Source organism: Arvicanthis niloticus, chromosome 4 (assembly GCF_011762505.2).
Source record: "Arvicanthis niloticus isolate mArvNil1 chromosome 4, mArvNil1.pat.X, whole genome shotgun sequence".
In the NCBI taxonomy this organism is placed as follows: Eukaryota; Metazoa; Chordata; class Mammalia; order Rodentia; family Muridae; genus Arvicanthis; species Arvicanthis niloticus.
The window spans coordinates 68,080,453-68,092,941 of NC_047661.1; the positions used below are offsets into that span (position 1 = coordinate 68,080,453).

At 49.3% G+C, this 12,489-nt stretch overlaps 2 protein-coding genes across 13 annotated transcripts in view; one reads left to right on the plus strand and one right to left on the minus strand.

Moving 5' to 3' along the window:
• Positions 1 to 6,039, plus strand: part of Arhgef2 (Rho/Rac guanine nucleotide exchange factor 2) — a 50,239-nt gene extending 44,200 nt beyond the window's left edge. For all 12 annotated transcript variants that reach the window (XM_076932705.1, XM_034499487.2, XM_034499486.2 and 9 more), the window contains 8 exons: positions 726 to 926; positions 1,224 to 1,337; positions 1,443 to 1,510; positions 1,642 to 1,677; positions 1,880 to 1,930; positions 2,114 to 2,557; positions 4,311 to 4,494; positions 4,942 to 6,039. In XM_076932705.1, the coding sequence (XP_076788820.1) occupies positions 726 to 926; positions 1,224 to 1,337; positions 1,443 to 1,510; positions 1,642 to 1,677; positions 1,880 to 1,930; positions 2,114 to 2,557; positions 4,311 to 4,494; positions 4,942 to 5,015 (1,172 nt within the window). In that variant the 3' untranslated portion in view covers positions 5,016 to 6,039. The remainder of the gene's footprint in view (positions 1 to 725; positions 927 to 1,223; positions 1,338 to 1,442; positions 1,511 to 1,641; positions 1,678 to 1,879; positions 1,931 to 2,113; positions 2,558 to 4,310; positions 4,495 to 4,941) is intronic.
• A 4,355-nt stretch (positions 6,040 to 10,394) lies between these two features.
• Positions 10,395 to 11,812, minus strand: Rxfp4 (relaxin family peptide/INSL5 receptor 4). Its single transcript, XM_034501302.2, has one exon. It carries the CDS (start codon positions 11,749 to 11,751, stop codon positions 10,510 to 10,512), a length of 1,242 nt encoding a protein of 413 aa, XP_034357193.1. The 5' UTR covers positions 11,752 to 11,812; the 3' UTR covers positions 10,395 to 10,509.
• Between the last annotated feature and the right edge of the window lie 677 nt (positions 11,813 to 12,489).

Here is a 12,489-nt window from a genome sequence, read left to right on the forward strand (position 1 = left end):
AATTACCACAAAGGATATCCTCAATTATATAAGGAGTTTGAGGCTAGCCTTAGCTACACAAGACTTTGTCTCAAAAACAAAAACAAACAAACAAAAAACCAAAACAAACCAGAGTCCAAAGGCCATCTAGCTGTGTCTAACTGCAAGTTACTGTGCTCACTCTGAGCTAGCAGCTCTGAGTGTTCTGATGGAAGGAGATGGAGAGGACAAGGTGGCCAACCCGAACCCTTTTTCACTGAGTTTGTGTTTTTTTTTTTTTAAAGATATATTTACTTTTATTTTATCTGCATTGGTGTTTTGCCTGCATGTGTGTTTAAAGCTGCCAGATCACCTGGAATTGGAGCTATATAGACCCTTGTGAGCTGCTATTTGGTTGCTGGGAATTGAACCCAGGTTCTCTGGAAGAGCAGCCAGTGCTCTTAACCGCTGAGCCATCTCTCTGGCCCCTATTCATAGATTTTTATAAACAAAAATAATGGTGATTTACACCACACACACAAGATTTTTTTTTTTGTTTTTGGGAATGCTTCAAGCACAAAATTAAGTTCTGCCCCTCTGCTGACCTAAGGCTATCCCTCTGCTGACCCTGGGCTGCCTCTTTGCTGGCCCTGACCTGACCTTGGGCAACCCCTCTGGCCTGCCTGCCCCTCCGCTGACTTTGGGCTGCCCTTCACAGGCTCTTTGGGTCCTTGGGTCCCTCCACACTCACCTGTTCGTATCCACAGCAAAATTGCAGCAGAAAAACCAGGCACTGGTGGAACTACTACAGAAGAACGTTGAGCTGTTTGCTGAGATGGTCCACTTCCAGGCGTTAAAAGCTGGTTTCATTGAAATGCCCCCACCTGCCCTGCCCAGGGGCCTTTTCCGTCTTGAATCCTTTGAGTCCCTTCGAGGCGAGCGTCTGCTGAAAGATGCCCTCCGTGAAGGTGAGGGCCACTAAAGAGTCTAGGCTGTTCATTCAGCACCACAACCTATAAAGGGTTTTGGGATTTGTTCTGGTCTAATTCCTGGGAAGGAAAGGAGAAGAGATCTGAGCTTGCTGTTGGATGCCTCTCCCTTGGGCAGGCTCTGCTGCCTCTTGAACATTTTCAGTGTCCCTTGGATACCACACGGCTGACTGAAACCACACACTACCCAATGTGAACTCCCTAAGTACTTGGTTGGTGTGTGTTGGATGGATCCTCACAGGGTTTTGTCTCCTGTCTCCTCTTCTTTCCCTTTAGTGGAAAGCCTGAAAGACCTGCTGTTGGGCCCTTGTGTGGACCTGCCTGTGACATCCCGAGAGCCAGCCTTACCCTTAGAATCTGACAGTGGTAGCTGTCCTGGGGTCACTGCCAGTGAGTACAGGGCATGAAAGCAAGATGGGAGTGGCTTCATAAGGGAGGAGGGATCCGGGGGGCCCCTGGAGAAGTATATCCTGCTCCTTCTCTTTTCTGCAACAGATGGAGAGGCCAGAACCTTCAATGGCTCCATTGAGCTCTGTAGAGCAGACTCAGATTCCAGCCAGAAGGTGGGTTCTTGGAGAGCAGGGGACTGGCCAGAGAAAGGGCACAGCTGTCCTGTGGATCTTCAGTAGACAGCTGCTGAGGAAGGCCCCCAGGTCTGTGCCCGCTGACTCCCCATTCTTGTTCATTTCTGTAGGATCGGAATGGAAATCAGTTGAGGTCACCACAGGAGGTGAGATGGGAATGTCGTGGTAGAGGAGACAGAGAGACACTGCTCTCTGAGAAATTGTAGCCCAGTTTGGTTGATTTTGGGGGAGGGGGAATCTATACTTTTAAGTCTGTCTCTAGACATTGTTTCCACACCCTCTTGATAACTTCTGGTACTTACCCCATCCTGAAGCTTGGTACTATTGCATCCTCTCCTCTGTCCTCAGGAGGTGTTACAGCCATTGGTCAATCTTTATGGACTTCTACATGGCCTGCAGGTCAGTGAGCCAGAGCTGGAGTGGGGAAGAAAGGGAGGAGGCACCCAGAGGTGTCAATGCAGATGACAGTCCTCCTAACAGGCTTAAGTGCTCCCCCAAGCCAAGCTGTCAGGGTCTGGGGTTGAGAGAAAAGTGCATAGAACTGGCTTCTGAAGCACCTTTTGGCCTCATCCCATCCTCCAGGCTGTTGTGGTCCAGCAGGAAAGATTGATGGAAGCCCTGTTTCCTGAGGGCCCTGAACGGTGGGAAAAGCTATCCCGAGCCAACTCTCGGGATGGTGAAGCTGGTCGGGCTGCCGTTGCTTCTGTAACTCCTGAGAAGCAGGCCACGGAGCTGGCATTACTGCAGAGACAACACACCCTGTTGCAGGAAGAGCTGCGGCGCTGCCAGCGGCTCGGGGAAGAGCGGGCAACTGAAGCTGGAAGCCTGGAGGCCAGGCTCAGAGAGAGCGAGCAAGCCCGGGCCCTGCTGGAGCGTGAGGCTGAAGAGATCCGCAGACAGTTGGCAGCCTTGGGCCAAAACGAGCCACTCCCAGCAGAAGCACCCTGGGCTCGCAGGCCTCTGGACCCCCGGCGCCGCAGCCTTCCAGCGGGCGATGCTCTATACTTGAGCTTCAATCCCCCCCAGGTAAGGCTGCCTGGAGTAATGGCATGACATTCAAGATCTTAGAAGCCTGCAGAACCTGAAGGACACTCAGCTGTCAAGGATTGGAGTCCAAGTCACAGCAGGCAACAGATTTGTGTCAGTTGGTAAAATGCTTGCCATGTAAACATGAGAACCTGAGTTTGATCCCCCAGAAACCTTGTCATGTGGTACATGCTCACAATCCCAGTGTTGGGGAGGCAGATGCAGGCTCACCCTCGAAGCTCATTGGCCAACCAGCCTAGCCCCCTTGGTGAGCTCCAATAGGAGCCCTGTGTCATAAAGTGGATGACTTTTTTTTTTTTTTTTTTGGCAGGGGCAGGAGTTCCAGACAGGGTTTCTCTGTGTGGTCTTGACTGCCCTGGAAGTCACTCTAGACTCAGACTCACAGAGTTTGCCTGCCTGGCAAACTCTGCCTCCACCTCCTGAGTGCTAGGATTAAAGGGGTGCACCACCAGCACCACCATGCTAAAGACATGACACCTCAGGCTGGAGAGATGGCTTAGAGGTTAAGAGCAGTGGCTGCTCTTCCAGAGGACCTGGGTTCAATTCCCAGCACCCACATGGCAGCTCAAAACTGTATATAATGCAACACACTCATACACTCATGGAGGCAAAACAACAGTACACAAAATTTAAAAGAAAGAAGTAAAAGAAACAACCAGGCTGCCTCTAGCCATGACCATCTTTAACGGTGGGGAGATGGCTCCTAAGAGCACTGACTGTTCTTCCAGAGGACTCAGGTTCAAGTCCCAGCACCCACATACAGTTCCAGGGATCAGGCATCCCCTCACACATATACAGGCAGGGAAAACACCAATGCCTATAAAGTAAAAGTGGATAAATATTTAAAATAAAATATGAAAAGAAAAAAAAAAAAAGGAATGGCACCAGAGGTTGAGGATGAAACCCAACAGAGTCCTCCCTGTTGCTAAGGAGCCAGATTGTTTCTAATGAGCCACTTTGTTACATGTTATTACTAAGTCTCCATACCTTACAAGATAAAGTTTGTTTCTTAAACCTAATATATTCTGCACACCATGTTATGCTGAACTTGTAACCCCATGATGCTATCCCACACCTTTGTGCCTTGCTAAACTCCTGAACACTGGTGACGACTCCCCTTCCACGCAATGTATTATTGCACATACCTACCCGGCAGGCAGCCTTGAGCCCTGAATCCCCCACTCTTCCGTCCAGGTGTTCACACCAATCTAAACAGTTGTTTTCTATCTACCCAAACCCTTTCCAGTAAAAAGGACCTCAAAAGGCAGTGAGAGGCTGCTCTCTGAAACCCTGACTAGGGGAAGGTAGTCATCTGGCCTCTTGCTTTAATCAGACAGTTGTGGAAGTGTTTTTTTTCCTCAAGTCTAACATGACCTCTGCCTTCCTTATTCACAAGAGCACACACATATAGACAAAAAGTACTAGTTGAACTGAAAAGAAACTTAAGGCTGAGTTTAGTGCAGAGGCCTGTGCAAATCTTTAACACTTCCAACAAACAAACATTTCTGCTATTAGTCTTTGTGGGGCATTATGGGTACATGGAGTTCTTGCATATGAAGGCCAACTGGAGGACCAACTGAGCCCAGCAGATATAGTGTTCAAGGATATAGAGTGGTGATCTCAGTGGGTGATGGATCTACTGAGAGAGGGAGTCATTGGTGTGTGTGGGAGACAAGATGTGTTAGGGCCTGCACACTGCCCATGCCCAGGACTTGTGCTTGTCCTTCTATAGCCCAGTCGAGGCCATGATCGCCTGGATTTGCCTGTGACTGTTCGTTCCCTCCACCGACCCTTTGATGACCGAGAGGCACAAGAACTTGGTAGTCCAGAGGATCGACTGCAGGACAGCAGTGACCCTGATACTGGTAGTGAGGAGGAAGTCAGTAGCCGCCTGTCTCCACCCCACAGTCCACGAGGTGAGACCCTAGAGTGGTTGTGGTGTCTGAGTCCAAGCCCTTTGAATTGTGACTTCTGGATGTACTCTGACTCCTGAAGTTTGGTGACTCTGGGAGAGACTGGGAAGGCTTCCCACTCTGTGAGTAGACAAGCTGGTGGTAGAACCCTCGAGAAGCAGTGTTTTCCCATTGGTTGGCAACTCCCAACCTTTACAGGTAGTAGGAATCCATTGTAAAGTAAAACAGCTTAAAGACTTCCTCCCCTATATAGTAAGGAAACTAGAAGGAATGAAATACCTCTTAGAGTTTCCTGTTATAATGGTGACTTTACTGCCTGAGGGTCATCCGGCCAAGGTGCTCAAAGGTCCCCACCCCCACCCTAGGGGCCTTTGTGTGAGTCTGTGCTACTTTCCTGAGAGCCTGCCTGCTCACTCATCACCTCTATCTACCCTGTCTCTCGCCTTCCAGACTTCACCCGAATGCAGGACATTCCTGAAGAGACTGAAAGCCGAGATGGGGAGCCTACGGCCTCAGAGAGCTAAGGGGATACTTTCCCCCTGCCTGGTGCCCCACTGAAGAACATAGTAAAGGGGGCAAACCTTGAGAGAACTGCTGACTGTCCTTGCCAGTTCCTGAGATCCCTGGATACCTAGGGGCCATGGGGACTTGGGGACTTAGAAGTCACTGCACTCCTGGTGTCTGCCAGCAGCCACACCACAGATGCCGATTTTCATGCCTTCTCCCCCCCACTTAGGAAAAATTATTTATTTATTGGTTATTGGTTACGGGGGGGGGGAGTAATTTAAAGGGCCAGGTGGACATGGGAACCAAGCCATATGTATCGGAGGGCCTCTCCTGTAATACCACTGGGATATGTTTGGCCTTAGCCATCCAGCCTAACATCCACCCCAGTGACACCCATCTGTGGCCACAGAACCTACTGCCCCTTTAAGGAGGGCTGTCGGTAGGACCATGTCCCTTTTTCCACCCCCTTAGCCTCTTTCTGCTGGTCTCATTTCTCTTCATCCTCCATGGAAATCTGGCTCCTTGGAGTTGATGGAGCAGAGGCTAGGGTGGCCATCATGTATTGGGGTGGGGAAGGAAGAATCTACAGCGACCAGAATGTTTTGGTTTTATTTTTATTTTGTTTTTGTTTTTTTGTTTTGTACCAAAGCCAGCTGCACCTGTTTTATATTTTTAAAAGAAGATTGTAGGCACTTCTAGCTCCATGTCTTTGAACCCAAGAAATTAGGGAGAGCGTGACTTATTTCATCGACAGTCAGGGGCTCCTATTAGGAACTTTTCCTCAGCCATTTGAAGGAAGCTCCAAGGTGGGTTGGGAAACCTCTACAAACCCTCACCTTATCTCCACCGTGGTGACTGCCTTTGAAATGTAAGCAAGAAGTGGGGGAGGGGTTTTTTTTTTTTTCATTGCAACCCTAATGTCCACCAGCGATAGCCATTTGTCTGCCAATTTAATTGTTAAAAAACAAAACAAACAGTAACAGCCAAGAAAAGAAAGAAAGAAAAAGCTCAAGCAGGGAAAAATTAAAGACCTGAAACGCATGAGGTGCTGTCTTAGTGCCCGTTCTGAGGACTGCGGTGGTGCCGGCAGCCAGGCAGTGACCACGGTTTCTGAAAGGGGGCTGTCACTACCTCACTGAAGAGGGCATGAATGGATGCAGCTGCTCAAAGTTATTAAAAATCTCAAAATTGCAAGGCTGGAAATGAAGCGCCGTTCAGCCTCCAGCAGCTGTTAATGATGCAGACGTCAGAAAACTCGTTTGCATCTTATTTGTATGCTGTGCTTGGACAGCACATCTGGCTCTTGCCACCTCTCTCTTCCTCTCCCTGCCCCCATTTTCATTCCCCCCTCCCGCCACCCAGAGCGCAGGGCCAAGTAGCAGTCTGTCTTTTGGAAAGGCAGTAATTGGTTTCAGTTCTTGGTTTTGGCTCATTCCACTTCCTGTTTCTAAGGCCCCCCTATGCGGGGGGGGGGGGGAACAGTGCGCATGCGCACCCCCACAGCCTGTGAGGTAGGATCAGAAGGGTCTCAGGACCCCACTGAGAAGGGGAAATGAAATTGCCCAGGCAGCAGGCTTTGTGGGATTGCTTCCTTTTCCACCATCAGCCTCTGGCCCTTAAGAGGCACTTTATCTCTAATCATGGGATTCTTGGGCCATAGGAGTTGTTTTATATGTTTTTTATTATTATTTAGTATTGTCTTGCAGTGAAGCCCAGGCTGGCCTTGGATTCAAGGCAATCCTCTCGCCTCGGCCTCCCAAATGCTGAAATTACAGGCACCAGGCTCTAGCCAGTATGCCCAGCCGACATTGTTTTTCTTTTACACAATGGGTGCAAAAAAGTTGCCAGGCCAAGACCCTGCTTCTGCTGCCTAAAAAACAGCAACACTAAAGTTTCACGCCTACTGACGCTCACTCAGCCAGCAGCTGTGTTGAAGGCAGCACTAAGCATCTGGGCCCAAGCATGCAAAGGTCAGGTGGAGGAGACTGTTGGAGAGTCAGGAGAAAAGCAGTACAGTTTCCCAGCCTTCCCCAGAGGGGCCAGCAGAAGAGCCTAGACTCTGAGATGGATTTCCAGAGTATGAGGTGTGAGCGGCTGCTTTCCATCCATAGCCCCAACCCAGCATCAGCCCAGAGCCTTTCCCACCCTCCTGTCACTGTCTGTCCCTTGTTTGTCCCCTCCCTAATTCCACTTTCTAAACCTAAAGTCTTATTTTTTGTCCCCCTCCCCTGCTTCCATTTCAAAGCTCTGACTGTGTGTTCTGAGAGCCAGGGTTCAGCTCTTTGCTTAAACCACGTTGCTTCCTTAGAGGAGGCTCTAAGCCTGAACACGCAGTGTTCCATGCCGCCCTCTCAAAATTAGGGCTACGCAGCAATTACTTGAGTTGGTTTTGCCAATATTTACCCCCAGGGTTCTGTAAACCCCCAGAAAAGGCAATATCCGGACCCAGCCAGGCCTGCAGAGGCGCTGCAGGGGGCAGGAGGAAGAATACCTAGGTAGAGGAGGATTACCCACCTTCCAGGATGGCTAGGAATAGACCTGGCATTTTGGAGCCAGTTTAAACATTATCATAAAGAGGAAATTAAACATCAAGAGGCTAATTAAATCTTGTTCCCGTCCTTTAATATGTTGTGAGTTGGGTGATTCTTAAATGCTTCTCAGCAACTGTGGAACCGGCCGTGGCGCCTGGGGGTATTGCAGCTCCTTTACAGCTGCTGCTATTCTGAGGCCTTGAGTGGCTAGTCACAACCTGGTTACAAAGCATCCCCAGAGCCTGGTCCTAAAGGGAGGGGTGGAGCAGGAGCTCCATCTGTCTGCTGCTTCCCCTCCTTTCCTGAAGCAGCCCCCAAGCAAGATCTTTTGTGATAGACAACTTAGGTCTTTATAGTTTAAAATGACTACGGGAACCAAAAGGTACCCTCTGCTCAGGAGACAATTGCAAAGAGGGCTTGGAAGGACTAACCCTTTGTTAGTGTCTATCTCTTAGCAGAGTTTGATGTTAGTTTCAGCCTTGGTTGCTCTTCACCTGTTTTTTTGAGATGTGAGGAGAATGCCAATTTGCCTAGACTGCCAGAGGGTCTCGGGGCCTGCTGCCTTCCTCCCCAGCACCACTTGGACCCAGTGTTTTTATATTGGGTGCTAGAGCTTTAACTCAGATACTCAGCACATGTGCTCTAAGTTTTTTACCCCCAGCTATCGCTCTGTATTTGTTCTTGCTGTTGTCTCTAATTTTCGAGACTGTTAGAGTGTGTGGCAATGTCAGGCTTATGTGCTATGTATTTTCCCTGCTGTGCCATCTTGCTGTTTCTTATTTTATTATGGATGTGCATGTGGTGTGCATGTGTGGGTATGTGTGACCAGGTCATGAGACATAGTCCATAAACACGTAAGACACATTACGTAGGACACGTAAGATAACATTGAGACCTCGGCGGCTCACCTGTACCTGTCTGCCAGCGGTTCTTGTTTTCTCCTTCCCATTCTCCATGGAAGGTGCCAACACTAGGAACCCTGCCTCTGGCACTGCTGGATCCTCTTATTTTTGGAGACTGTCTAGACTAAGCTGGTCCTGAACCCTTTATTCTGTTTAAGATCTTGAACTTAAGGAATTAGACAAGCACTCCATTAATTGAGATGTATTCCCAGCCTCTAGAAAACAGGTAGAAAGCTATGCATGGCAGCACCTGCCTATAACCCCAGTACTTGGGAGAGTCAGGAGTTCAAGATCAGCTGTAGCTATATATTTGGTTGGAGGCCAGTCTGAAGTAACTGCACACAGAGATGACTCAATCCAGTAGTTGCCATGCATACTGTGGAAAAGCCAGGCACAGCAGCACCAGAAGCACTTGACTCATTGGTAAGTTTCAGGTTCAGGGAGAGAGCCTTGCTCAAAAACAAGATGGGGTTGGAGAGCTAGCTCGGGAGTCAAAAGAGTGTTTGCTGATCTTACACAGGACCTGAATCTGGTTCCCAGCACCGGCAGCCTCACTGCACAGTTAACCAGCACCTGTAACAAGCCCCAGAGGAGCCGATGTCTATCACACACACACACACACACACACACAAATGTTTTCAATTAAAAACCTTTTAGCCAGGCAGTAGTCGTACACACCTTTAATACCAGCACTTGGAAGGCAGAGGCAGGTAGATCTCTGAATTAGAGGCCAACCTAGTCCACAGAGTGAGTTTCAGAACAGCCAGGGCTACATAGAGAAACCTTGTCCCAGGAAAAAAAAAGCAAACCAACAACAAGAGAAACAAAAAACATGTGGAGGGTTTAGAAAACTGTTTCACAGGGTAAAGACCCTTGCTGGTGATCCTGATAGCCCAACTCCCTCCTGGAATCTTCACAGGTGGAAGGGGAACACACTTTAGGCTGTCCTCTGATCTCCACATGCATTTGGGACATGTCTCCTTGCCCAAATACACTTGAATTAAGTATAATTTTTTTTTTTTAAAGTCAAACCAAGGTGCAGTGGCACATACCTATAATTCCAGCACATGGGAGGCAGAGGCAGGTGAGTCTCTGAGTTCAAGGGACAGCCTGGTCTATAGAGTGAATTCCAGGACAGGTGAGGTTAGGTAGTAAGACCCTGTCTCAATTTAAAAAAAAAAAAAAAAAAAAATGAAAACAAGCAAAAAGAAAAAAAAACCTATCTACCTCCGACATTCACACATGCAAGTGTGAGCACAAATGTACACACACACATACACAAGAAAGAAGAGTAGGCAAAAATGATCTGAATTTTAAAAGCTCACCTTGTTGGTACATGCCTATAATTCTAGCATTTGGGATCAAGATTAGAGAGTTCCAAGCTACCCTCAGCTTTATAGTTTGAGACTGGCCTGGGTATCATGAAACTCTCCAATTTTAAAAGGAGAACTGACTTGAAGTAATTTGCCTGAGGAGCGGGTTCCAACCCACATGCTCTGGCACTTGGCTGAAATGCAGATGTACTTGATGAGGAGACTGGGTTCTGACCCTCAGCCTCTAAACCTTTGCTATACCTCTTGACTCCCTCCACCCCTGACCCATGGCTTTCCCTTCCATCCTTAGTTGAAAGAGCCAGACCTATTTGCTATTCTCAAAGGCGATACACTCAGGATCTGATATGTAACCAAGATTCCAGCGAGCTCTGCCCTTGCATCTTGTGGCAGCAAAACTACAGACAAATGTTGAAGGGGAGGCTTCCACATCGTTTCCATGGGCACCCCTGAGATGACAAAAAACTGAGAGGCTAGAGAAAACATTTTTCGTATTGGTACCAAAGGGGCACAATGGGTGCCCTGTTCTAAAGTGGACACGGAGAACTGACTCCTGACCTGTTAGTCTACACCAGTAATGGACATTATCCTATAAAGTACTTGCATGAAGTGTCAAGACAGTCTGTGGATGATCTGGTTTATTCTCAGTTCCTCTTTGCCATCTTCAGAGATAAGCTTTGCCACATCCGCCTCCTGTTCAGACTCCAGCTTCTCAGTTCTGTCATATGCAGAGTTGGTGATCAAAGATCAGAGTTTTCCTGGGGACACTGCAGCCTGGCAGAGAGAGCAACTCCTCCCTAGAATCTGTGGGCTCTGCTCCTGATAGGTCTCAGAAAGGAGATTGTTCAGGTTGCACCTTTCATCCAGGTGTTCAGTTGTGTTTGTGTGCGTTGTACAAGAGCCACTCTCCTGGGTGCTAGCTACCCATGTCTCACCTACCTCCTTGAGGGCCATTTGTACCATGCAGGCCTTGCTCTGGGGCCACAGTCTTGGCCAGAGACCTCTGAGGGAGCTGACAAGAACCTGCCGGGGCTCTGGTCGGAGGAGACAATAGATCACAGGGTTGAGGCAGCTGTTGCTGTGTGCCAAGCAGGTGGTAACAGGAAGGACGTAAGTGTGGATGGTATAGAAAGTACTGTCCCAGGACACCAGGTCAAACCTTACCAGAACTTCCCAGAGAGTGACTACATGGTTGGGAAACCAGCAGAGGGCGAAGGAAGCCACCAGGACACCGACAGATCGGGCTACCACTCGGCTGTCCTGGCGCTGCCGTGGCCTGCATCGTTGCTGCCGCTGTAGAAAGGCCAACAGCAGCAGGTAGCTGGTGGTTATGATGCCCAAGGGCACAATGAAGGCCAGAACTACCCTCTGTAGCTGGTAAGTCCCCAGCCAGTATCTGCTGGGGAAACGCAGAAGGCAGAGGCGCACGCCCCACAACTCAACCTCAGTCCCAAAGATTGCTGTGGGCACAGTCACCAGGGCAGCTGCCACCCACACTGCCAGGGTGACCATACGAGCCCAAAAGACTGAGAGGTGACTACCTGGTCCCACAGCCATGGCCACCGCCCAGTATCGAGCGATACTCAGTGCTGTGACTAGGAAGGTGCTAGCGTAGATGCTGAGGACAGTAGTCGTCAGGACTGTCTTGCAGAGGGCATTTCGGAAAGGCCAGTGGAAGTCCATTGCTGACTCGGTTGCCCAGAAAGGGAGAGTGAGGGCCAGCCCCAAGTCTGCCAGAGCCAGGCTGAAGACAAATGTGTCAGAAGGTGGGCTGGGCACACGCTGACCACAGTTACCTAGCACCCACAGTACAGCCAAATTTCCCAGCAAGCCAACAATACCTACAAGTCCATAGGCTAGTGCAACCATGATCCTCAGAACAAGGAACTGGACAGGAATTGCAGCACCATCAGCACTCAGCACGCTGTCTCCAGAGCCATTGACCCAGAAGAAGGTGGACAGAGAGGCAGAAGAATTGGATGTGGCCATCACAAGGCAGTGGAGGTTACTGGAGCAGAGCAGAGGAGCCAAGGAGTGTCTGCCTTCTGGACCGGTGAACACTACCACAGTGTCAGGAGAGCTCTAGGAGAGCCCTTGGAATCGGGGTGTTGGTCTGGAGCCTCAGGTTGTAGGAGCCCCTGCCCATGCTCACACCTAAGAGGGACGGGTGTGGGTAGAACAGTCTACTTCCTCCCCGTTGGACAACAGTGGTGGGTGGGGCAGCACAGGGGAGGGATATGTCCACACTGTCAACATGCATGTAATAGAGAAGGAAAGGGAGACACTAGAGATGTTTGGAGTGACAGAACCCAAACCAGAAGTGGCTTTTTTTCTTATCAGGGTGCAGAGAGCACTCTCTGAAAAGGAGAGTTGTCAGAAGAGGCTAGGAAAGGAATATAGCATTAGAGAACCAGACTGGGAGTCAGAAAGAGAGGAGCACACATGCATCCAGAATCCCACAGTTGCTGTGCCTCTTTGCTTAAAATGTTAATGCGGGGAAGACCAAAGGTAGTGGCTCTGTGGGTGGAGGTGCCTGCTGCCATGCCATGCCTGATGATTTGAGTTCAATCTCCAGGATCTACCTAGGAGAAGGATAAACCTGCCATTCACCATTCACAAACTGGCCTTTGACCTCCACACTCATACCATAGTCTCTGTGTGTGTATGTGTCTGTACACATACACACTCATATGTGTATACATGCACATGCACACATCTCACCTGCCC

Excerpts from the sequence above, each read along its gene's own strand:
- Rxfp4 (XM_034501302.2), bottom strand. The coding sequence starts at position 11,751 with ATGGCCACATCCAATTCTTCTGCCTCTCTGTCCACCTTCTTCTGGGTC.